This window comes from Vidua macroura, chromosome 34 (assembly GCF_024509145.1).
Source record: "Vidua macroura isolate BioBank_ID:100142 chromosome 34, ASM2450914v1, whole genome shotgun sequence".
Classification (NCBI taxonomy): domain Eukaryota; kingdom Metazoa; phylum Chordata; class Aves; order Passeriformes; family Viduidae; genus Vidua; species Vidua macroura.
The window spans coordinates 173,854-198,562 of record NC_071604.1 but is presented as its reverse complement, the minus strand read 5'-3'; the positions used below and the strand labels follow the sequence as shown (position 1 = coordinate 198,562).

At 60.4% G+C, this 24,709-nt stretch overlaps 2 protein-coding genes across 6 annotated transcripts; one reads left to right on the top strand and one right to left on the bottom strand.

Annotated features, from left to right (window-relative positions):
* Window positions 1-17,389, top strand: LOC128821123 (collagen alpha-1(II) chain-like). The gene is given in 47 exon segments (XM_054002029.1): window positions 1-54; window positions 255-357; window positions 729-806; window positions 1,095-1,127; window positions 1,682-1,738; window positions 2,048-2,101; window positions 2,249-2,293; window positions 2,393-2,446; window positions 2,553-2,597; window positions 2,717-2,770; window positions 2,854-2,952; window positions 3,102-3,146; window positions 3,521-3,619; window positions 4,011-4,064; window positions 5,290-5,314; window positions 5,317-5,396; window positions 5,548-5,601; window positions 5,693-5,791; window positions 6,445-6,498; window positions 6,889-6,987; window positions 7,070-7,123; window positions 7,272-7,325; window positions 7,532-7,585; window positions 7,727-7,780; window positions 7,869-7,913; window positions 8,207-8,305; window positions 8,388-8,495; window positions 8,584-8,637; window positions 8,964-9,017; window positions 9,522-9,575; window positions 9,658-9,711; window positions 9,782-9,889; window positions 10,008-10,061; window positions 10,150-10,203; window positions 10,609-10,770; window positions 10,851-10,958; window positions 11,333-11,440; window positions 11,620-11,673; window positions 11,784-11,891; window positions 12,201-12,254; window positions 12,361-12,468; window positions 12,900-12,953; window positions 13,073-13,180; window positions 13,531-13,819; window positions 15,095-15,282; window positions 16,027-16,269; window positions 17,135-17,389. Coding segments are annotated over 46 exon segments (3,837 nt in total). The 5' UTR covers window positions 1-54; window positions 255-279; the 3' UTR covers window positions 17,282-17,389.
* A 137-nt stretch (window positions 17,390-17,526) lies between these two features.
* TMEM106C (transmembrane protein 106C) lies at window positions 17,527-23,077 on the bottom strand. 5 transcript variants are annotated; one of them, XM_054002039.1, is made up of 9 exons: window positions 22,996-23,077; window positions 22,305-22,527; window positions 22,112-22,175; window positions 21,588-21,747; window positions 21,365-21,505; window positions 21,179-21,228; window positions 20,883-20,936; window positions 20,422-20,548; window positions 17,527-17,622 (listed from the first exon to the last, which is right to left on the bottom strand). In XM_054002039.1, the coding sequence occupies exons 2-8, from the start codon at window positions 22,495-22,497 to the stop codon at window positions 20,455-20,457; spliced, it is 756 nt and encodes a 251-aa protein (XP_053858014.1). In that variant the 5' UTR covers window positions 22,498-22,527; window positions 22,996-23,077; the 3' UTR covers window positions 17,527-17,622; window positions 20,422-20,454. The 5 variants fall into 5 exon arrangements, with proteins under 5 accessions (XP_053858014.1, XP_053858016.1, XP_053858015.1 ...); XM_054002041.1 differs by lacking the exon at window positions 17,527-17,622 and adding an exon at window positions 18,333-18,351; XM_054002040.1 differs by lacking the exon at window positions 17,527-17,622 and adding an exon at window positions 19,607-20,165.
* Window positions 23,078-24,709: the final 1,632 nt, after the last annotated feature.

The following is a 24,709-nucleotide window of genomic DNA, read 5'->3' as shown; positions in this document are numbered from 1 at the left end:
GGCCCCGCAGGTGAGCAGGGACAGCGAGGGGACCGCGGCGAGAAGGGCGAGAAGGTGAGAGGGACCCCTAAAAAATCCCTAAAAAATCCGCTTGGAACCCCCTCAAATACCCCAAATCCACTGTGACCCTCCCAAAATCCTCTGTGAAAACCTAAAATCCTCTTTGACCTCCCCAAAAAAAACCCCAAAAATCAACTGTGAACCACCCACTCAAAATCCCTTTTTTTTTTTTTTTGTCCCCCCCCCCATCCCAGGGCGCCCCCGGCCCCCGGGGCAGGGATGGGGAGCCCGGAACTCCAGGAAATCCCGGCCCCCCCGGGCCCCCCCGGACCCCCGGGACCCCCCGGCCTGGGTGGGGTGAGTATTTGGGGGGAGGGTAGATGGGATTTGGGGGCTTTGGGGAGAAACTGAGGAGATTTGGGGGAGGTTGAGGGGAATTTGGGAGGGTTTCATGGAACTCTGGTGGGAATTGAGGGGGATTTGGAGGAGATTTTGGGGGAGTTTGAGGTGATTGGGGGGGTTGAAGAGATTTGGGGAAGTTTTGAGGAGGGGTTTGGGGGATTTGAGGGATTTTGGGTGGGTTTTGAGGGAATTTGAGTGGGTTTTGAGTGCAGAAGCAGGGATTTTGATGGGAACTGGGGGGGGTTTGATGGGAACTGGGTTTTTCTGAGGGGAATTCGGGGTTTTTTTGGGGGTCTCCGGGGTGCTGAGCCCCCTTTCCCCGGCAGAACTTCGCGGCTCAGATGGCCGGGGGCTTCGACGAGAAGGCTGGAGGGGCTCAGATGGGCGTCATGCAGGGACCCATGGTAATGTCACCCCCAAATCCCCCTCACTTCCCCCCAGATTTCCATGAAACCCCCCCAGATCCCCTCAATCCCCCCCAAATCCCATCAACCCCCCCCGAATTTCCTCAATTCCCCCCAAATCTGCCTCACCCCCCTCCCCACACCCCCAAACCCCTCCACAGCCCTGTGCAGACTGATCCCATTTGGGACCCCACTCCAGGACCCCCAGTTTTGGGTGGTCTTTGGTGGCCTCGGGGATGTCCCCAGCCGGTGTCCCCCCCCTCATGTGACATCGCTGTGTCCCCCCAGGGCCCCATGGGACCCCGCGGCCCCCCCGGCCCCTCCGGCTCCCCCGTAAGTATCGCCCCCCTCCTGAAATTTCGGGGTGTCCGGGCCGGCTGGTGCCACCCCCGCTGATGTCACCTTGTCCCTGCAGGGTCCCCAAGGATTCCAAGGCAACCCCGGTGAACCCGGCGAGCCAGGCGCTGCTGTGAGTGTCCCCAAAGGTCCCCAAACCCCCCCAGACCCCCCCAAAGCGGGGCACTGCCAGCCCCCAGCGCCACTCATCGCTGCCTCTCTGTCCCCTTCAGGGTCCGATGGGTCCCCGGGGACCTCCGGGACCTCCTGGCAAACCCGGTGACGACGTGAGTGACATTCGTGACACTCAGCCGCAGCGCCAGCTGCCGAAGCCGGGCTGAGAAGGGACAAAAAGTGACATTTTTGTGTCCCCCAACCCCTCAAAAATCCCGTTTTCCCCGCAGGGCGAGACCGGCAAACCCGGGAAATCCGGCGAGCGCGGCCCCCCCCGGCCCCCAGGTGAGCGTGGCACCGGTGGCGCCGCGACAAAGCCACCGCTGTCCCCTCCCTGTCCCCAACCCTCCTTTCTCCGCTGCCCGCAGGGCGCTCGTGGCTTCCCTGGGACCCCCGGACTGCCTGGAGTCAAAGGCCACCGGGTGAGTGCGTGTCCCCTCCCTGTCCCCGTGTCCCCCGTGTCCCCGTGCCCCCCGTGTTCCCCGGAGCGGCTCCGTCATTGTCACACGCCCTCCCCGTCCCCCGTGTCCCCCGTGCCCCCCGTGTCCCCCGGAGCCGCTCCGTCATTGTCACACGCCCTCCCCGTCCCCGTGTCCCCCGTGTCCCCCGTGTCCCCCGTGTCCCCCGGAGCGGCTCCGTCACTGTCACACGCCCTCCCCGTCCCCCGTGTCCCCCGTGTCCCCCGGAGCCGCTCCGTCATTGTCACACGCCCTCCCTGTCCCTGTCCCCAGGGCTACCCCGGCCTGGACGGCGCCAAGGGAGAGGCGGGAGCACCTGGAGCCAAGGTGAGAGGGGGTGGCGGTCCCTGGGGCTGGGGACAATTCCCGGCGTGTCGTGGCCATGCCCGTGCTGGGGTGACTGTCCCCTGGCTCTGTCCCTGTGACGCCAGGGCACCGTCCCCGCCCCGCGCTCACCTCTGCCCCTCCCCGCAGGGCGAGTCCGGCTCCCCGGGCGAGAACGGCTCCCCCGGCCCCATGGTGAGTGCGCGCTGCGAGAGGGAAACTGAGGCACGGCCGGGTGGGCTCGGCAAGGGCCAGCACCCGCCGGGCCTCACCTGCCACCGTGTGTCCCCACAGGGTCCCCGCGGGCTGCCCGGAGAGCGAGGACGCCCGGGCCCCTCGGGCGCTGCGGTGAGTGCGGTGTCACCTGCGGCGCCGGTGGCACCTGGGGGTGGCGGGGGGGACCTGTCCCCCGCCCCGGGGACCCCCCGTGACCCCCGGCACCGTCTCCCCGCAGGGCGCTCGTGGCAACGACGGCCTCCCGGGCCCGGCCGGACCCCCCGTAAGTCCAGGGGGGGTTGGCGCGTCCCCGTCCCTTGTGTCACCCCCTCCGAGGGGACAGCGGGGTCCCCCAAGGCCCCCCAGGGCCCGGGGGGACCCTCACGCTCCTCTCGCCCCCAGGGCCCCGTCGGCCCCGCAGGAGCCCCCGGCTTCCCCGGCGCCCCCGGCTCCAAGGTGAGGGGACAGGGATGGTCCCGGTGGGGACAGGAGGGTCCCGATGTCACCCCTGACTCTCTTTGTCACCTCCCCCCGCCCAGGGTGAAGCGGGTCCCACCGGAGCGCGAGGACCCGAGGGTGCCCAGGGGCCCCGCGGGGAATCCGGGACCCCCGGCTCGCCCGGTCCCGCCGGCGCACCCGTAAGTCCCTGTGTCCCCTCGCCCTGGTGGCTTTGTCCCCTCGCCCTGGTGGCTTTGTCCCCCCGCGCTGTCCCCTGAGCTGGGAGCGGCGGGGACGGGGCCGGATCCGGGGAAACTGAGGCACGGAGCTGAGCGAGGTCTGCTTGTAGGGGAACCCAGGGACCGATGGCATCCCCGGAGCGAAGGGATCGGCGGTGAGTGAGGACGGGGACGGGGACAGGGACAGGGATGGGGACAGAGCCAGGGACGGGCTGTCCCCGTGAGCCCCTGGGATGGGGACAGGGACTGGCCCAGGCTGAGGAGCAGGTGCGAGGCCTGCGCTGGGATTTTGGGACATTTGGGTCCCCCCTGAGGGTGGTGGAGCACTCGGGGATGGGGGACACTGGGGACACGGGGACAGAGAGATGTGTGGGGACACTGGGGGGGTATTGGGGGACACTGGGGCGTCAGGGACAGGGTGGGATTTGAGCTGCTGGGGGCCAGGAACTGGCGGCAGGGGGGGGACACTGGGGACACTGGGGACACTGAGGGCCATTGTGGGGACCCTGACGTCCCCCGGTGTCCGCAGGGCGCTCCAGGCATCGCCGGCGCTCCAGGATTCCCCGGCCCCCGCGGCCCACCCGGACCCCAGGGAGCCACCGGCCCGCTGGGCCCCAAGGGACAGACGGTGAGAGACCCCCGATGTCCCCCCGGGACCCGGCCACGCCCCAGCGACCGCGCCCCGGACACTGACCACGCCCTGGCCGCTGACCGTGCCACGCCCATTGCCCACGCCCATCTAACAGCGGCTGACCACGCCCCTTCTGACCCAGGCCACGCCCCCCTTTGGGAGTCCCCTCCCCAAAATCACCCCCGGGTCACCCCCCGGGTCACTCCTGGGTCACTCCTGGGTCACCCGGCCCTGACCCCTGAGGGGACACTGGGGGTGGAAATGGGATGGGATGGGATGGGATGGGATGGGATGGGATGGGATGGGATGGGGACAAGGACCTGGAGAGCAGGCCAGGGATGGGTGGGGACAGCTGTGGGGACGCTGTAACGTTGTCCCCCCTCCTCAGGGCGAGCCCGGCATCGCGGGATTCAAAGGCGAGCAGGGACCCAAGGGAGAGACGGTGAGTTGGGCTGGGGGACAGCAGAGCCCCTGGCCGGGGGTCCAGCCCCGGCCCCCCTCTGTCCATGGAGTGCCCAGCCCCGGCCCCTCATTGCTCATCCCAATGTCCATCCCACCGCAGTGTCCATCCCACCGCAGTGTCCATCCCAGTGTCCATCCCACCGCAGTGTCCATCCCAGTGTCCATCCCACCCCAGTGTCCATCCCAGTGCCCATCCCATCCCAGTGTCCATCCCAGTGTCCATCCCATCCCAGTGTCCATTCCAGTGTCCATCCCAGTGTCCATCCCAGTGTCCATCCCATCCCAGTGTCCATCCCAGTGTCCATCCCAGTGTCCATCCCATCCCAGTGTCCATCCCAGTGTCCATCCCACCACAGTGCCCATCCCAGTGTCCATCCCATCCCAATGTCCATTCCAGTGTCCATCCCAGTGTCCATCCCAATGTCCATCCCACCCCAGTGTCCATCCCAGTGTCCATCCCAGTGTCCATCCAGGGTCCACCCCAATGTCCATCCCACCCCAGTGTCCATCCCAGTGTCCACCCCAGTGTCCATTCCAGTGTCCATCGCACCCCAGTGTCCATCCCACCCCAGTGTCCACCCCAGTGTCCATCCCAGTGTCCATCCCCATCCCAGTGTCCATCCCAGTGTCCATCCCATCCCAGTGTCCATCCCAGTTTTCACCCCAGTGTCCACCCCAGTGTCCATCCCAATGTCCATCCCACCCCAGTGTCCATCCCCATGTCCATCCCAGTTTTCACCCCAGTGTCCATCCCAGTGTCCATCCCAATGTCCACCCCAGTGTCCATCCCAGTGTCCACCCCAGTGTCCATCCCAATGTCCATCCCACCCCCAGTGTCCACCCCAGTGTCCACCCCAGTGTCCCACCCCGACCCCTCTCTCCCCTCCGGCGCCTCCTGGGCCCTAACGAGCCGTTCCCCTAACGAGGCCCCTGGCAGGGCAGCGTCCCCCTCCCGCCGGGGGACAGCGGCCGGGGACAGCGGGACAATGGCCGCAGTGTTCGCTGTCCCCCGTGGGGCCGATCCCCCCCCTTGGGGACATTCCCCCCTCGCCTCATTAACCACCATCAATGGGGCCCCGCCGAGCCCGGCGCCAGCGGGGACACGGGGGGGGCACGACGGGGCTCGGATTTATGGGTTTTGTCCCCGGGGGGGTCGGGGAGGGGATGAAGGCTCCTTGTGACCCCCTTTTCCTCCTCGCCCTCAGGGCCCCGCAGGACCCCAGGGTGCCCCCGACCGGCCGGGGAGGAAGGGAAGAGAGGAGCCCGCGGAGAACCCGGAGCTGCCGGACCTTTGGGGCCGCCTGGAGAGAGGGTCTGTGGTGCCCTCCACCCCAAAAAATGACCCTGACCCCCCAAAAAAATGACCCCGACCCAAAAAAAAACAGCCTGATCCCAAAGAACTGACCTCAATGCCAAAAATCCTTCCCTCCCCTGACCCCACAAATCCTCCTCTTCCCCCACAGGGAGCTCCTGGCAACCGCGGCTTCCCCGGGCAGGACGGGCTGGCCGGCCCCAAGGTGGGACTTTGGGGGACACCGGGGGTGTCCCGGGGGTGACAACCCCAAACTGAGCCCAAATCCCCCAAACTGACCCCAAATCCCCCCACAGGGGGCCCCGGGCGAGCGCGGCCCCGCTGGCCTGGCCGGCCCCAAAGGAGCCACCGGCGACCCCGGACGCCCCGGAGAGCCCGGCCTGCCTGGAGCCAGGGTGAGGGACAGCGGTGGACCCCAAAAATGGGGACAGGGCGGGCCACCTGTGGCGTCTGGGGGGGTTTGGGGTTGGTCAAAGCACTTTTCGGGTCATTAGCTGATTTTGGGGGTGGGTTAAGGTGGTTTTGGGGTCACTAACGTGCTTTTAGGATTGGTAAGGGTGCTGTTGGGGGTGTGGTCAAGGTGTTTTTGGGGTCAATGAGGTGATTTTGGGGTTGGTTTAAGGAGATTTTGGGGGTGGCTAAAGTGCTTTTGGGGTCGATAAGGTGATTTTGGGGGTGGTTAAGGAGATTTTTGGGAGTTGATAAAGTGCTTTTGGGGGTTTGATAATGTGCTCAGGGTCATTCAAGGTGCTTTTGGGGTTGTTTAAGGAGCTTTTGGGGTCACTAAGGTCCTTTTGGGGTTAGCCAAGACACCCTTTGGCACTAAGACCTTTTTTGGTCTCTTGGTACTCTTGGGTGCTAATTAAGAAACTTTGAGGTTAATTAGGATGCTCTCTGCTAATTCAGATGCTCTCTGGGATCCCCAAGGTGCATTTGGGATTCCCAAAAATCCTCCTTGGGGATCTTTGCTCTTTGTGGTGCCCTTTGGGGTCACCCCATGGCCATGGGGTCATGCCCCCCAAACCTCAAACCCTTTTTGTCCCCACAGGGTCTCACAGGTCGCCCCGGGGACGCTGGGCCCCAAGGCAAAGTCGGCCCCACAGTGAGTGACACCCATTAGGGGCTTGGGGCTGGGGGTGCTTTGGGGTTTGGGGTGGTTTGGGGTTGGGGGTGCATTGGGGTTTGGGGTGGTTTTGGGGTTTGGGGTTGGGGGTGCTTGGGGGTTTGGTGTGTTTGGGGTTGTGGGTGGTGTGGGGTTTTGGGTGGTTTGAGGGTTGGGGTTTTGGGTGGTTTGAGGTTTGGGGTTTGGTGTTGTTTGGGGTTGCAGACGGTTTGGGGTTTGGGTGGTTTGAGGTTTGGGGTTGGGGGTGGTTTGAGGTTTGAGGTTGGGGGGGGTTGGGGTTTGGCGTTAGGGGTGGTTTGGGGTTGGGGGAGGTTTGGGTTTTGGGTGTGGGGTGGGCTCCTGTCCCCTCTGACCCCGCTGTCCCCACAGGGTGCCCCCGGCGAGGACGGACGCCCCGGACCCCCCGGCCCCCAGGGGGCTCGGGGCCAACCTGGCGTTATGGGGTTCCCTGGTCCCAAAGGTGCCAATGTGAGTAAGGACCCTTTTTCCTCTAAAAACACCCGGGAATTCTCCCTGGGGCTGGAACCCCAAATCCTCCATCCTTTTTTAGGGCGAGCCTGGAAAAGCCGGTGAAAAAGGACTTCCTGGAGCACCGGGGCTGAGGGTGAGGTTTTCTGTCACACAAACCCCAAAAAATCACCTTTTGGTGCCACTCCACCCTAAAAGCCCTGAAAGGGGGAAACTGAGGCATGGGAAGGGGGGAAATAGGATTTATGGGATTTAGGGCTCAGTAGGGTTTCCCATCTCCACAGGGACTTCCTGGCAAGGACGGAGAGACCGGAGCCGCCGGACCCCCAGGGCCTGCTGTGAGTGCAACGGGGCGAGCTCGGGACTGGGGCTAAAAACCCCAAATTTTGGCTAAAGCCCCCCTGGATCTGCTGGGGGATCCCCAAACCCACAAATCCCCAGCCCTTGTGGTGCTGGGGCTTGTGGGATCCCCAAAATCTTGGGGTGGGGGAAGTCTGAAATCCCAAAGATGTTTTGGGGTCCTTGAGCAGCATCCATCCCACAGGGCCCGGCAGGGGAGAGGGGAGAGCAAGGAGCCCCCGGCCCCTCTGGCTTCCAGGTGAGCACTTGGATTTGGGGTTTGGGGTTTGGGATTTGGGGTTTGGGGTTTGGGGTTTGGGGTTTGGGGTTTGGGGTGATGCCGCCCCAGCCCCCAGGGTCTCGCTGTCACTGTTCTCACATGGCTCCTGTCCCCTCCCAGGGGCTGCCAGGGCCACCAGGTCCCCCCGGTGAGAGCGGCAAACCCGGAGATCAGGTGAGACCCCCCAGTCCCCCCCAGGTGGGATCGGGATCCCCCAAATCCCTCAGGTCTGACCCCAAACCTGTTTGTCCCCTTCCCACAGGGCGTTCCTGGAGAAGCCGGAGCCCCCGGGCTTGTGGGTCCCAGGGTAAGTGTCACCTGTCACCTGGGGGGGGGTCACAGAGTGTCCCCTGTGGGGGGCTTTGAGGGGTCCCGGTGTCACCTGTCCTCCCAGCCTGGGGACGTGTTCATCCCATGGGGACTTCGGGGGATCCCAGGGCCTCGTTGTCCCCACCCAGGGCCACCAGATCCGTGCTGGTTCCGCCCCTATCCCAGTCCCTGCCAGTCCCTGCCAGTCCCTGCAGTGGGGACTGCACCACCCCAAGTGCCACCCATGCGGGTGTCCCCGTGTCCCCGCTGAGCCGTCCCCGCTGTCCGCAGGGCGAGCGCGGCTTCCCCGGCGAGCGCGGCTCTCCCGGCGCCCAGGGCCTGCAGGGGCCCCGCGGCCTCCCCGGCACCCCCGGCACCGACGGACCCAAGGTGGGTGACACGCGGGGACAGCGCCGATGGCGGTGCCACCACGGGGGGGTGACACCCCAATAATGTCCCTTTGCTGTTTTAGGGTGCCACCGGCCCCGCCGGCCCCAACGGCGCCCAGGGACCCCCGGGGCTGCAGGGGATGCCCGGGGAGAGAGGAGCCGCCGGCATCGCCGGTCCCAAGGGGGACAGGGTGAGTGACGGTGACATGGGGGTCACGGGGTGCCACCAGTGCCACCAGGGCTCAGCTGGGCTCACGCTGGCCCTGTCCCACCCCGCAGGGAGACGTTGGAGAGAAGGGACCCGAGGGAGCCCCCGGAAAGGACGGAGCTCGCGTGAGTGGGACGGGGACGGGGTGGGACGGGGCCAATCGAGGACACTCATGGTGGCCAGCCAGGGATGCCCTCGGTGGCCGGCCAGGGACACTCATGGTGGCCAGCCAGGGATGCCCTCGGTGGCCGGCCAGGGACACTCATGGTGGCCAGCCAAGGGTGCCCATTGTGGCCAGCCTGGGACATTCATCGTGACCAACCAGAGGTGCCCATGGTGGCCAGCCAGGGACACTTTGGCGTCCTCCTCCTCATGGTGGTCGGTGAGGGATGTCCATGGTGGCTACCCAGGGCCCCCCACAGTGGCCTCACTGTCCCCTCTGTCCCTACAGGGTCTGACCGGTCCCATCGGCCCCCCTGGCCCCGCTGGCCCCAACGGCGAGAAGGTGAGACCGGGGTGACCCCGCCAATGCCCCCAGGGGGACAGAGCCCACCCGATCCCTGGGGACAGAGCCCACCCGATCTCCAGGGCTTAGCCTGCTTGATCCCCGGGGACAGATCCCACCCGATCCCCGGGGCAGATCCCACCGATCCCCGGGGACAGATCCCACCCGATCCCCGGGGACTGACCCCACCCGATCCCCGGGGCTTAGCCTGCCCGATCCCCGGGGACTGACCCCACCCGATCCCCGGGGACAGATCCCACCCGATCCCCGGGGCAGAGCCCACCCGATCCCCGGGGACAGACCCAACCCGATCCCCGGGTACAGACCCCACCCGATGCCCGGGGACAGATCCCACCCGATCCCCGGGGCAGATCCCACCCGATCCCCGGGGCTTAGCCTGCCCGATGCCCGGGGACAGATCCCTCCCGATCCCCGGGGCGGCCCCGCGCTGCCCCCGCCCGGACAGACCCCATCCATCCCCCACAACTCCCCCTTCCTTTCCAGGGCGAGTCTGGCCCCCCCGGCCCGTCCGGAGCCGCCGGTGCCCGCGGTGCCCCGGTAAGTGCCAGCTGTCCCCCGCCGGTGCCGGCAGTGCCGCATTTGCCCCATTCCCTTGATTTTCGCCCCGTTTCTCCCACAGGGAGAGCGCGGAGAGCCCGGAGCCCCCGGCCCTGCCGGATTCGCCGGACCCCCGGTGAGTTCTGTCCCCAGTCCCTGCCAGGGTCCCCAGTGGCCGCTGACCACTGACCGCGGCTCTTTCCCAGGGCGCCGATGGCCAGCCCGGAGCCAAGGGCGAGCAGGGGGAGCCCGGCCAGAAGGGTGACGCCGGAGCCCCCGGACCTCAGGGTCCCTCCGGGGCTCCTGGACCGCAGGTGGGTCCAGCCGAGACCCCCAGAATTGGGGCTGAGCCCTTGCGGGGTTCCCTCATCCCGGGAATTCCGGGAATCTCCAGGTCCGGACTCTCCTGATCGGTTTTCTGCCTCTTCCCAGGGTCCCACAGGTGTCACCGGTCCCAAAGGAGCCCGGGGCGCTCAGGGACCCCCGGTGAGTGGGGGGTGGGGGCGGGGATGGGGGAGGGAGGAGGGGAGTGGGGGAGGGGCGGGGTCTGAGCCCCTCTCGCCTCCATCCCCAGGGAGCCACCGGATTCCCCGGAGCCGCCGGACGCGTCGGACCCCCCGGCCCCAACGTGAGTTGGGGGCAACTGGGGTCACTGGGGGCGAACTGGGGTCACTGGGGGCGAACTGGGGTCACTGGGGTGAGCTGGGGTCACTGGGGCGAGCTGGGGTCGCTCGGAGCAGCCAGGATCGCTCGGGAAGATCTGGGATCGCTCAGGACAGTTGGGATCAGCCAGGATCGCTGACCCCCAGCTTCGGGGGCGGGCCAGCTCCCTTCGGTGTCCCCGAGCCAAAGCCACCCCCGGGTGCCACCACCCACCCCTTCCAAAGGGACATTCCCGGTGCTCCCCAGTCCCCGAGCAGTGCCAGGACTGGGATCGGGAATGGATCGGGAATGGGATCAGGCACGGATCAGGGACGGATCAGGAATACAGAAACACCTGCTGAGTTCCCTCTAACCCCGATCTCTCCTGCAGGGTAACCCCGGCCCGCCCGGACCCCCCGGCTCCGCGGGCAAGGACGGCCCCAAGGGCGCCCGGGGCGACGCGGGACCCCCGGGCCGAGCGGGGGACCCGGGGCTGCAGGGCCCCGCCGGCCCCCCCGGCGAGAAGGGCGAGCCCGGCGAGGACGGCCCCGCGGTATTTGGGATTTGGGGACACCACCCCCGGACCCTCCGCCAGCCCCCCGAGTGGCGCTGACCCCCTTTGTGTCCCCGCAGGGTCCGGACGGTCCCCCCGGTCCCCAGGGGCTGGCAGGACAGCGCGGCATCGTGGGGCTGCCGGGGCAGCGCGGCGAGCGCGGATTCCCGGGGCTGCCCGGACCTTCGGTGAGCGAAACCCTAAAAAAAAACCACAAAAACCAAAAAAATCCCGAAGTCCGGGAAGAAATGGGAGCTCATCAGAGGCAGTTTCGTGGCGCGGAGGGATTTCGGGAGGGTGGGGAGTGGTGGAAGCTGCTCATCCCCATCCCGGTGCTTTTGGGATCTCAGCCCTTTCCATGCCAAAGAAATGCCCCAAAATCTCCCAGGGCTTTTCCCCACTGACACGGCCGTGATGCATTTTCCATACAGGTTTTTACCTTTTTTCCACCGGGAATTTGTGCCCCCCGAGCTCTGGGGAAAGTCTGTGACCCAGGAGGGTTTGTTCGAATTCCCTCCCTCTCTCCTGATTTCCTGCTGCTTTTCTGCCCGTTTTTTTTTAGGGAGAGCCTGGAAAACAGGGAGCACCTGGATCTGCCGGTGACCGGGGACCCCCCGGGCCCGTGGGACCCCCCGGGCTGACGGGGCCGGCCGGAGAGCCCGGAAGGGAGGTAGGAAACTTAGGAATGTCAGGAATATCCAGGATGGATCCCTGGCTGATCCTGGGCAGAGAAAGCCTTAAGGTTGATCCCGGAAAATCCCGGCACGTTTTCGCTGTAGGATTTTGCCAGGAAAAATGAGTTTTCTCCCCATCCCAAAGGCAAAAGCTGAATTCCTCCTCTTTTCCCAGGGAAATCCCGGCTCTGATGGACCCCCAGGCAGGGATGGGGCAGCCGGAGTGAAGGTGAGCTCATCCCGGATTTCTCAAGCGCCGGAATTCCCAGGAATTCCTGTTATGCCTGCGCTTGCCCCCATCCCAGAGCTGGAATTCCTGACCCCATTCCCTGTTCCCAGGGCGATCGTGGCGAGACCGGCCCCGTGGGTGCTCCCGGCGCTCCCGGCGCTCCCGGCGCTCCTGGCCCTGTGGGACCCACTGGAAAACAGGGAGACAGAGGAGAGACGGTGAGCGGGACACACCGGGATGGGGGGAGACGGGAATTACCGGAATCACCCCAAGTCCGAGGCATGGAGCTGTTTGGGATCATCTGAGAATGGCACCGGGAGCAGCTCCGAGCGTCTTCCTGAGGATTCCTGGGAACCTGGTTTGGGATCTGCCTGGGAGCTCCAGGAGCAGGACATGGGGACCCCAGGAGATAAAACTGGGAATATCTGCAGTGCCCTGGGCAGCTGGGAACACTAAATCCCACATCCCATATCTCAAATCCCAAATCCCATTCCCGTTGTTTTTGACTCCCCTCCTTTCTCCCGCAGGGTGCTCAGGGTCCCATGGGTCCCTCCGGCCCCGCTGGCGCCCGGGGGATGCCGGTGAGTGAGTCCCGCCCGGAATTCCTAGGATCCCGGGTTGGGATCGCAGTTTGGCATCCTGCTTTGGGACCACCCCCACTCCTGACGCGCTGTGTCCCCCTCGCAGGGTCCCCAGGGGCCGCGCGGTGACAAAGGCGAGGCGGGCGAGGCTGGCGAGCGCGGCCTGAAGGGGCACCGGGGCTTCACCGGGCTCCAGGGGCTGCCCGGGCCCCCCGTAAGTGCTGGGATTTGGGACCACAGCCCCCCCATAGGTCCCAAATCCCACATCCCACACCTCAAATCCCATATCTCAAATCCTACATCCCATACCCCAAATCCCACACCCCAAATCCCAAATCCGACACCTCAAATCCCATATTCCACATCCCGCACCCCAAATCCCACACTCCAAATCGCACATCCCATATCCCACACCCAAATCGCACATCCCATACCTCAAATCCCATATCCCAAATCCCACATTCCAAATCCCACATCCCACACTCCAAATCCCACATCCCACACCTTAAATCCCACATCCCAAATCCCACACCCTAAATCCCACATCCCACACCTCAAATCCCACATCCCACATTCCAAATCCCAGACCCCAAATCCCATATCTCCCGTGGGATCCCAAATCCTCCATCCTCCCGTCCTTGCCAGGGTCCTTCTGGAGACCAGGGCGCTGCCGGGCCTGCGGGTCCCTCCGGGCCAAGGGTAAGTCCTGGAATTTTGGGGGGAAAAATGTGGAAAGGAGGCACCCCTGGACTGGTGCCATGCCTGGAGGTGGCAGCCCCATCGCTGCTGTGTCCTGAGCCCGTTTTGGGGTTTTTCAGGGTCCCCCCGGCCCCGTGGGCCCCTCGGGCAAGGACGGCTCCAATGGGATGCCCGGACCCATCGGCCCCCCTGGGCCCCGCGGGAGGAGCGGCGAGCCCGGCCCGGCGGTGAGCGGGGACAGCGGGGCAGGGGATCCGGGAGGGGAGGGATCCTGCGGGGGAGAAGGGATCCGGGAGGGGAGGGATCCTGCGGGGGAGAAGAGATCCGGGAGGGGAGGGATCCTGCGGGGGAGAAGAGATCCAGGAGGGGAGGGATCCTGCGGCACAGAGGGGATCAGGAGGGGAGGGATGCTGCAGGGGAGAAGGGATCCAGGAGGGGAGGGATCCTGCGGCACAGAGGGGATCAGGACGGGAGGGATGCTGCGGGGGAGGGATCCTGCGGGGAACAGAGGGATTCAGTGGGGCAGCGGGATCCAACCCCCGGCCGATCACCCCATGACCGCTCCTCCCTCCCGCAGGGCCCCCCCGGGAACCCCGGCCCGCCCGGTCCCCCCGGGCCCCCCGGCACCGGCATCGACATGTCGGCGTTCGCGGGGCTGGGGCAGCCCGAGAAGGGCCCCGACCCCGGGCGCTACATGCGGGCAGACGAGGCGGCGCCGGGGCTGCGGCCGCACGACGCCGAGGTGGACGCCACCCTCAAGGCCCTCAACAACCAGATCGAGAGCATCCGCAGCCCCGAGGGCTCCCGCAAGAACCCGGCCAGGACCTGCCGAGACATCAAACTCTGCCACCCCGACTGGAAGAGCGGTGAGAGAGAGGCTCCGGCCCTGTGTCCGTCTGTGTCCGTCTGTGTCCATCCCTGTGTCCATCCCTGTGTCCATCCCTGTCCATCCCTGTGTCCATCCCTGTCCATCCCTGTGTCCATCCCTGTCCATCCCTGTCCATCCCTGTGTCCATCCCTGTCCATCTGTGTCCATCCCTGTGTCCATCCCTGTGTCCATCCCTGTCCATCTGTGTCCGTGTCCATCCCTGTCCATTCCTGTCCATCCCTGTGTCCATCCCTGCCCATCTGTGTCCATCCCTGTGTCCGTCCCTGTGTCCATCCCTGTGTCCATCCCTGTCCCTCTGTGTCCATCTGTGTCCATCCCTGTGTCCATCTGTGTCCATCCCTGTGTCCATCCCTGTCCATCCCTGTCCATCCCTGTCCATCCCTGTACATCTGTGTCCTTCCCTGTGTCCATCCCTGTCCATCTGTGTCCGTGTCCATCCCTGTCCATCCCTGTCCATCCCTGTGTCCATCCCTGCCCATCTGTGTCCATCCCTGTGTCCGTCCCTGTGTCCATCCCTGTGTCCATCCCTGTGTCCATCCCTGTCCATCCTTGTCCATCCCTGCCCATCTGTGTCCATCCCTGTCCGTCCCTGTGTCCATCCCTGTCCATCCCTGTGTCCATCCCTGTGTCCATCTGTGTCCATCCTTGTCCATCCCTGCCCATCTGTGTCCATCCCTGTCCATCTGTGTCCATCCCTGTGTCCATCCCTGCCCATCTGTGTCCATCCCTGTGTCCATCTGTGTCCATCCCTGTCCATCCCTACATCCATCCCTGTCCATCTGTGTCCGTCCCTGTGTCCATCCCTGTCCATCCCTGTGTCCATCCCTATGTCCATCCCTGTCCATCCTTGTCCATCCCTGTACATCTGTGTCCATCCCTGTCCATCCCTATGTCCATCCCTGTCCATCTGTGTCCATCTGTGTCCATTCCTGTGTCCATCCCTCTGTCCATCTGTGTCCATCCCTGTGTCCATCCCTGTCCATCCCTGTCCATCCCTACGTCCATCACTGTGTCCATCCCTGTCCATCCCTGTGTCCGTGTACATCCCTGTCCATCTGTGTCCATCTGTGTCCATTCCTGTGTCCATCCCTCTGTCCATCTGTGTCCATCCCTGTGTCCATCCCTGCATCCATCCCCGTGTCCCCCTCTTCCTCCTTGTCCCCTCCACCACCCACCGGGCACCAAGGACCGCGCTGACCTCCTCGCTGACCCCACCACCGGGCGGTCACTCACTCCGTGCCCTCGTCCGCAGGCGATTACTGGATCGACCCCAACCAGGGCTGCACGCTGGACGCCATCAAGGTCTTCTGCAACATGGCCACGGGGGAGACGTGCGTGTACCCCAGCCCCGGCAGCATCCCCAGGAAGAACTGGTGGAGCAGCAAAGCCAAGGAGAAGAAGCACGTCTGGTTCGCCGAGACCATCAACGGCGGCTTCCACGTGGGTGTCCGGCCGGGATAGGCACGGAGAACAAACAGGGAAAAGGGGTGGGGGTGGAGTTTCACAGAAAAGTTGGAGCTGATGTCCTTCCCGGGGGTGAAATTTTTGGTGGTTCTATCAGATATCGGGTGATTTGAGGATTATATGGAAGTCTTGGAGCTGATGTCCATCCTGGGGGTGGAATCGGTGGTCGTTGGATCAGAAATGGTTAATTCAGGGGATTTTATCGAAAGTTTGGAGCTGATGTCCCTCCTGGGGGTGAAATTGATGGGGTTTGGATCAGATATTGGTGGATTTTAGGGATTTTAAGGAAATCTTGGAGCTGATGTCCATCCTGGGGGTGGAATCGGTGGTCGTTGGATCAGAAATGGTTAATTCAGGGGATTTTATCGAAAGTTTGGAGCTGATGTCCCTGCTCGGGGTGAAACAGGTGGTGTTTGGATCAGAACTGGTTGATCCAGAGGACTTTGTGGAAATCCTGGAGCGTTGTCCTTCTTTGGGGTGGAAGTGATGGAGTTTGGATCAGATTTTAGGGACTTTATGGAAAACTTGGAGCGATGTCCTTCCTTGAGGTGAAATTGTTGGGTTTTGTACCAGAACTGGTCGATTTAGAGACTTCCACGGCAATCTCGGCATCAGGCCGTGACAGCTGCACCCCTCTGGGAAAGGCAGACCCCGGAAATCCCCCTGAAAACCCCCCCCCAAAAAAAAAAAGGCGGCTTCGAGCCTCCCTCCTCCCCGCAGTTCAGCTACGGCGCTGAGGACCTGGCGCCCAACACGGCCAACATCCAGATGACCTTCCTGAGGCTGCTGTCCACCGAGGGCTCCCAGAACGTCACCTACCACTGCCGCAACAGCGTGGCCTACCTGGACGAGGAGTCGGGCAGCCTGAGGAAGGCGCTGCTCATCCAGGGCTCCAACGACGTCGAGATCCGCGCCGAGGGCAACAGCAGGTTCACCTACAGCGTGCTGGAGGACGGCTGCACGGTGGGCGCTGGGGAAATCGAGGCAGGGTCCGCAAATCGAGGGGTCAGCGAGGTTGGGAGGGAGGCTGGGAGCTCAGCGAGAGCTGATGCTAATGAAAAATCTGGGCTCAAATTGAGATTTGGAAGGTCCTAGAAGGTTCAATAACCCCATTTTTCCGATGCTAATCTCAGTTTCCAATGCAAACTGAGATTGGGAAGGTCCTAGAAGGTTCAATAACCCCATTTTTCCAATGCTAATGATAAATTTGGGTTCAAACTGAGATTTGGAAGGTTCCAGAAGGTTCAATAACCCCAATTTTTCTGATGCTAATGAAAAATCTGGGCTCAGACTGAGATTGGGAAGGTCCTAGAAGGTTCAATAACCCTATTTTTACGATGCTAATGAAAAATCTGGGCTCAAATTGAGATTGGGAAGGTCCTAGAAGGTTCAATAACCCCAATTTTCCGATGCTAATGAAAAATTTGGGTTCAAACTGAGATTTGGAAGGTTCCAGAAGGTTCAATAACCCCATTTTTCTGATGCTAATGATAAATCTGGGCTCAAACTGAGATTGGAAAGGTCCTAGAAGGTTCAATAACCCCATTTTTCCAATGCTAATCTCAGTTTCCGATGCAAACTGAGGTTGGGAAGGTCCTAGAAGATTCAATAACCCCATTTTTCCAATGCTAATGATAAATCTGGGCTCAAACTGAGATTGGAAAGGTCCTAGAAGGTTAAACAACCCCATTTTTACCCATTTTTTTTCCCTTAGAAACACACCAAGAAGAGGGGCCTGATGATAAATTTGGGCTCAGACTGGGGTTTGAAAGGTTTGGCGGGGACGTGGTAGATTAAATAACCCCATTTTTGCCCGTTTTTCCCTCAGAAACACACTGGGAAGTGGGGCAGGACTGTCATCGAGTACCGCTCGCAGAAGACCTCGCGCCTGCCCATCGTGGACATTGCACCTATGGACATTGGGGGACCCGAGCAGGAGTTTGGGGTCGACCTCGGCCCCGTCTGCTTCTTGTAAAAAAAAAAAAAAAAGGATTTTTTTTTTTTGGTGTGGTTGTTTGGTTTTGGTTGTCGTGGTTTTTGTTTGTCGGTTTGGTTTTTTTGGTTGTTTTTTTTTTTTTTTTAAGCCCGGCCCGATTCCTTAAAAAAAGGAAAAAAAAAATCCACAAAAAGCGGGATCCACCCCAAAAAGGAGCTGAGAAGTTCTGCACTGAAAGGGCTCACCCCGAATCAGGGAGCAACCACCTCATCCCAACACCAGAATCAAAGGAAAAACCCGTTAATATTTATTTATTCTCTTCCTGGAAGACCTGTTTTTGAGGTCAGGTGGAGGTGGGAATGTCAGTGATCCCTTTTGCCCTGAAAAAAAAAATGGGATTTCACCAATCCAGGTATCAAAAATCCCCTCCTCACCCCTAATTTTCCCCTTTCCCCCCCCACCCCAAGCAGGAGTGTTCATGTATAATATGAGTTTTAAAACACACAAAAAAAATCAAAAAATGGTGCTATTCTTGTAAAACAAGTCTGTATTTTTTAACATCTGTTGGTATAAAATGAAAAAAAATCTAAAAAAAAAAAACTTTTGGTCAAAAGTAAAAGTGGAGTTGAGTCTCTTTTTTTTTTTTTGGGTGCATTTGCAGTAATTCAAATATTTCCTCCCCATTTCAACCACTATAAAGTTCTTTAGGTTGGGAAAAAAATCCCATTGAAATCCTCATTTCGGTTTAAAACTGCACATTTTTTGGGTTGGGATATTTCAAACTAAGGGGGAAGAGGGGGGCGAAATTCCCCAAAAAAAGCCAAAAAAAAAAAAAAAAAAAAAGAAAGTGAAAAATTTTGAAGTAGAAACTCTTGGAAAAGCAGGAGGAATTGTGGAATTCTTGTCCCATAATTAGGACTGGGACAATCCTGGTGTCACCAGGGCAATGGTCTGTCCCCTCCTCCCCACAAATTTTTATTCTGATTTTTACCTGCAAAAAAAAAAAACAAAACCTCCATTTTGGGCTGTCTTGCAGCACTGGAAGTAGGAGACTCCCCTCTTGCTGTGACACAAAAAAATCCCACATGGAAATTCCTCTCCTCACCAGGCTGGTCATTACAGGCAAAAAAAAAAAAAAAAAAAAAAAGTCAGAAATGGGATTTTTTAAATGATCTTGACAAAAATCAGCCCAGTGACCCCGAAGAGCCCCAAACCTGCTCAGATCTCTCCTGCAAGAGGCCCCAGGCAGCTCCTGGGTGAGGAATTCCACAGTTTCATCCCAATTCTTTTGGGTCAAAACTCCTCTTTTTGCCTCCGTGGATGGCAAAGCTTCACTTGGAGAAATTATAACTTGAAAAGATTTTTTTTTAAAAAAAACCCAGCTTTTTAAAAAAAGCCATTTTGGGGCAGGATTTGAGTTTTAAACCCTCCCAGCTTCAAGTAGAGCAGCTGCCAGTTGTGGCCAAGCACCAAAACATTGGCAGGGGAAATTCATTAAGAGGGATTGGGGGATTAAAGAGGATTTTCCACCCAAAATTGCACTTTAAGACGTTCTCCTAATGATGGGGGCTCTGCACCAAGGGTTTGGGGTCAAATCTTTCCCCTCCTGGAGCAGCCAAGCAGCAAATTCGGGGGTCCCTCCTGGGGGCAGCGCCCTCAAAAACCCTCCAGGATCCTTGGAAAAGTGGGAATGGGGCTGGGAGTAAAGAGGGGGAAAGGGAATGTGGGGAGACCCCCAGAAAATCAGGATTAAACCCAGGAGGGGAAGAAAATGGAAAAAAAGCAAAGTTTGGGATTTCTTCCTTTTCCTCAAAAAAAAAAAAAAAAAAAAATAAAAAGAAGGAAAACTCAGTGGGAATTGGTCACCAGGGAAGGAGGTTGGGATTGGGATTCTGGGCACTGGGCCCAGCTGGGAATGGGCATCTGGTCGAGTTTTCCCCCCTCATTTTCCCCCAAAAAATCCTGGGAAGGGCTGGGAAAAATGGGATTTTCCAGTCTGGAGAAGGGAAGGCTCCAGGGTGACCTTTCAGGAGAGCTGGGGACAGATTTGGGATAAAGGACAGGAGGGACAGGACATGGGGAGTGGCTTCCCACTGGGATCTGGAGGTTTGGGTGGGATTTTGGGAAGGAATTCCTCCCTGTGAGGGCAGGGAGGCCCCGGGATGGAATTCCCACAGGATTCCCCATCCCTGAGGATGAGTTTTAGCATCCTCTCAACCCATTCTGGGATTCTATGGAAATCCATCAGCAAAACAGGGGTTTTTGGGCAAAAAAAAAACCACAGGAGCAATCCCAGCAGAGCACTGGATTTAGGACAAATCCAGAGCTTTTCTTTAGGAAAAAAAAAATAAAGGACAGTGCATGGAAAGATCCAAATCAGGTTTAATGAAGAATTCAGCCCTACACACGCTGCAGGGGCAGGAATGTCCTGCTGGAAAAGGGAGCAAAGTGTGGATTTTGTGCCACTGTCACCCAAAAATCCAGTAATTTTTCCACTGAGGAAGGATCCTCTCACATGTAGCTGTGTCTGGCTCCCGAATCCCACGGGAAATGAGGGCTGAAATTCCAGAAAAAAAACTCCCAAAAAGGGGCAAAATGCCAAAGGGCTGCGGGGGCCGAGCTGGCAGCTGGATTTTGCTCGGGATAGCGGCTGGCAGGAATGTCCAGCTCCCGGCAGGGAGGCCTTGGAATCCCAGCCTCCCACAGAACCCCCTCCAATCCCTGCTGCTTTGGGAAGTGGAGCACAAAAAGCAGCAAATTCCCGGATTTCAAACCCCAGGGAAGAGCCTCTGCATGCCAAAGGGGTCGGAGCCACAGGGGAAAAATGAGGAAGAAGTTCATTCCAAAGATTTGGGTTCCTTTGCCTCCTTCCAGGGTGTTACAGAGGCTCATTTGGGGTGGGAACTGTCCCTCTTTTGAGGTCCTGAGGTGCAGAAAAATAAACTCATTTCCCGTGGGGAAAAAAATAAATACATTTACTCTCAGAAATTAAATCCATTTGCCCCGAAACGCCCGACGGCGCCAAGCTTCCAGAACAGGTGTGAACCACCGAAAACCTCTGGGATTTCAGCCCTTAATTCAGGAGGGAAAGTTCCAGATTCCTCCACAAAAAAAAAGAAGGGAAGGAGCACCCCAAAGGGCCCCGGAGCTGCCAGGGTTGTCCCTGCAGAGCCACTCACTCCTCTGCTGCTGGTTCAGGTGCCTCAGTGGCCTCAGGCCGTGGAGTTGGAGCTGCAGTCCAGGTAGTGGAAGGTCTCCAGGGCGCTCTGGGCGCTGTGCCCGATGTAGGACAGCTTCACCGAGGTCCTGGCAGGGCAAAGGGACAAGGCAGCAGGGTTGGATTCATCACATCCTCTTTTCCTCAAAAAACCAAACCCAAGTTCCTGCGGGTTTTGGTGAAATGTGGGAATTGCAGCCTCTGGAGGGAGCTGCGTGCTCCACCCCGTATTGACCCCCCTGGGCTGGATTAAAACCTGACCCTGAGGTGGATTTTGGGGGAATCTGGGGAAAAATCCGAGCAGGATTTTCTCCCTGGAGCCCAAATCCGTGGCTGGAATCCCCTTGGGATTCAGGAACCACAGAACAGAATCTTTAAGGTGGGCAAAGAGCTCCAAGAACCCAAAGCAGGGGCAGCACCCACCTCATGAGGATCACGATGTTGTGGACCTTCACCTTGGGCAAAGTGCAGAAAAAGCTGGAAAAGATCAAGGAAATTGGTCAGCAAGTGAGAAACTTGAGGAATTTCGGGGTTTTTGGCAGCTCCTGCTGGTATTTTTCACTTTGGTGTTAACAAAACCATCTCACAGCACCTTGAGAAAATTCCTGGCCAAGGAACTGAGCAGGAAAAGGGAGTGATTTCCAGATTAATTTCCCAAATTTTAATCAAAGCAGCTCCAACCCTCTCCCAGGTATCTCCAAGGAGCAGTAAATCCTTACTACACATAGGACAGGGATCCACCCAGCTCTGCCTTCACGGTGAAATTCACCTGCAACAGAGCGGAAAAATCAGATTTCAGTGCAGCTCCATCACCCTTCAACCCCATTTTTGAGGGAGTGGACAGAGCAAAAGCAGCTGTGGCCCCTGGATACTGCAGGTGCAGTCACAGAACTCCCCATCAGTACCAGTTTGTCCCTCAGGGGCTGGATGCTGGAGACGTTGGTGAGCTGCTGGCTGCCCACCACGGTGTTCATGTACTGCACCTGGCTGCTCAGGCTGCTCACTGCCACCGAGTAGAAGTTGGAATTCCTGATCCTCAGGGTGGCCTGGAGGGGGACAAAAAACAACCTTGACCTCGCTGGCTCGTTCCCCTGGTGATTTCTTTTCCCAAATCCACGGGACCTTTACCGTGATGGCCAGGAGGACAGCGGAGTTTTTCCTGTCAAACCACACCTGGACCACTTTGATGCCATCATCGTCCACCAGCACCGAGTGGGGGAACAGGAAGAAAACCCCCAGGCCAGACAGCAGCAGGCAGAGCAGCACTGAGAGCAGCACATAGAGTTTCCTGGGGAAAAAAAAAAAAAAAAGGCAAAAAAATTAAATTCTTCCCCTCCTCTGCTAGATTCAGATCCTAAAAAACCCCACCCCCTGTTTGGTTTCCTTGGAAGAGGCACCCAAGAGCTGCTGTCACATTTTTAATATCAAAATGGCTCAAAATCCTCCCTTTCCACATTTGGGGTTGGGTACTGAGCAACCAAAGCAGCATTTTGGGGTCTTTTTGCAGTTGCTCCCAAAACTCCAGTGAGGGGATGGAAGGTGGGAATGGGATCAGGGTGCCCATGGTAGAAATATTTTAAATCACACTTTAAATCCTATTTTTTGGGGGGGTAAAAACAGCCCCTAAAGCGATAAAAGAACATCTCCCTTACGTTCTCTGAGGACGAAGCCTTTGGTCGCTGTAGGGGATCAGAGCCACCAACTCGTTCACCTGCTCTGGGAAGCAAAATGGGAATAACACATTAAAAAGTGGCTTTTTTTGTTTGTTTGGTTGGTTGGTTGGTTGGTTTTTTTTGCTGTTCAGAGCTGGGTTTTGGGGTGTTTACGCCGCAGAGGAGCAGCCACCTGTGGGGATGCAGCCGGTGCCTTGGCAGGTGGGACAGGTGACGCTGTCCTGGCCCGTGAATTCCATGTAGGGAATCTTGGCCACGTCCTCCACGGGCTCCTGCCTGACCAACAAACCCTCATCCTCCTCATCCTCGGCCTTCCTCCGGCTCGGGGCAGCGCTGGCGGCGGACAGGGAACGCACAGAGCCCATGGTGGCGGCCGATGGGGACGGCGGCGTCACCTGCGAGAGGCGGCAGCAGCAGCTCAGGGCTCCTGAAGGGGTTCTAAAGCCATTTCTAAGCTACAGTGCCCCTCGCAGGGGTCCCAAAGCCACCAGAAATTGTCCCCGACTACAAGGGGCTTCCTTGGAGAAAGGGACCACCTTGATGGGCTGCACTTCCAGCCGCCCAAAACCCAGCCCGCCCCAGGGCACCCCCTCCTCCCCTGAGAGAGCATCTCCTCAGGCAGCCCCCAGCCCAAGAAACAGGCCCGGGGCTCGTCCACGTCCCCTCAGGAGCACCCCGGAGCCCCTGAGACCCCACCAGAGGGACAGCCCCGCTATGGACTCCCTCTATCCTCAAGGTCCCCCTCCCTCAAGAACCCCCCCTTTGAAGACCCCCCTCTCTCAGAGAGCCCCTCCCGCGGGAAGTTCCCCTCCACAGGCTCCCACCCTCGGGAGCCGCTCCCTCACACGCGCCCCCTCACAGACCCCTTCCCTCAGCGCTCTCCGCCAGGGGGCGCCCCGCTCCCGCCGCGGCCGCGGCCCCGCCCCCGCTCCCGCGCGCAGCCGCCGTCGCTATGGCAACTGCGCGAGCCGGCGGTGGGCGGGGCCCCGCCGTGACCCCGCCCGTTCCTCATCATGTGGGATGGGCGGGGTTACTCAGACCACGCCCATAGGGTGGGGTATACATCACAAGGGAGGGCGGAGTTTAGCGAGCCACGCCCCGTTGTTTCACCCAAAGCGCACGCGCCAATTGTCAGGGGTGGGGTGCAGTTGCCACACCCTTAATTTGCATGTGAAGGGCGTGGTCGAGTCGCGCACGCGCAGAAGCAACGCGTGTTTCCGGTTGGGTGGGGCGGGGCGGGGCGTGGTATAATTCGCGCGTGCGCGCAGCGGGTGAGTCCCGTCCGGAGCGCGCATGCGCGGTGGTGGTGGGGGGCTGGAACCAGTATGGAGCTCACAAACCCCAGTTTGGGCATCCCTGTCCCAGTATGAGCCCCATCACACCAGTACAGACCCGTGCCACACCAGTGTGGGAGCCCGGAGCGGGCCCACACCGGTACGGAGCGGTCCCGAGCAGCCCGAGCCCACTTGTCCCGGGAACAGCCTGAGCCCACCTGTCCCGGGAACAGCCTGAGCTCACCTGTCCGGGGAACAGCCCGAGCCCACCTGTCCCGGGAACAGCCTGAGCTCACCTGTCCGGGGAACAGCCCGAGCCCACCTGTCCCGGTACGGAGCGGTCCTGAACAGCCTGAGCCCACCTGTCCCAGGAACAGCCCGAGCCCACCTGTCCCTGTCCTGAACAGTCTGAGCTCACCTGTCCCGGGAACAGCCCGAGCCCACCTGCCCCGGTTCAGTCTGAGCTCACCTGTCCCGGTCCCGAGCAGCCCGAGCCCACTTGTCCCGGGAACAGTCTGAGCCCACCTGTCCTGGGAACAGCCTGAGCCCACCTGTCCCGGTACGGAGCGGTCCCGAGCAGCCCGAGCCCACCTGTCCCAGCCCAGCATCACCTGCAGCACCTCTCAGCTTCTGGGGAAATGCCCCCCGGCCATTCCCTCCCACCTCCCCCCCGGGTCCGTTTTCCTTCCATAAATTCCCTCCCGTGGGACTTTTTCCCACCACACCCGAGAGAAAACCGACGGAAAACGAAATCCCTCCCTCTCCCAACCACCCAGACTATCAAAATAAAATTCACGGCAAAATTAAAATGTTTTGTGAGCTGCAGAGGCCGCGGGAGACGTATCCCATGGAAATTTTATGGATCATTTCTTCTGTCCTTCCCAGGAGCGAAATTTCAGGCGGGGGGAGAATTCCCGGCTCTCCTGCCTTCCCCCGGCTCCTTCCTGCGCTTTCCCGGGGGCTGTGGCATGAAGGGCTGGAAAAGGAGAAGGGAGAGAGATTGGGAAAGGAGAAATCCCTGCCAGTCCCTTGGGATGCGCTGCGGGATCAGCTGGACCCCGCAGAGAATCCCCAGAGCAGGGAAAGAACCGCAAATTCCCCCCGCAGCCTCCCCTCGGCTCCTGTCGCGTCCTGGGTGGGATCCCGGGTTTTTTACCAAGTTTTTTCTGCCCCCAAACCCAGCGGGAATGGGAGGAAGGGGGAAAAGCCCCTTTTCCAGCCGCCGGGCGGGATTGTGGAAGCGCTTCCCGGGAAATCTCTGCTCTCCCGGGATGGGGCGAGTCCGGACCCATCCCCGGAGGAG

Coding starts and splice junctions, on each gene's coding strand:
- TMEM106C (XM_054002039.1), bottom strand. CDS start 22,497: ATGGGCTCTGTGCGTTCCCTGTCCGCCGCCAGCGCTGCCCCGAGCCGG. Junction 21,748..22,111: donor AGGCTTCGTCCTCAGAGAAC/GTAAGGGAGATG, acceptor TTTTTTCCCCAG/GAAACTCTATGTGCTGCTCT. Junction 20,937..21,178: donor GGATCCCTGTCCTATGTGTA/GTAAGGATTTAC, acceptor GATCTTTTCCAG/CTTTTTCTGCACTTTGCCCA.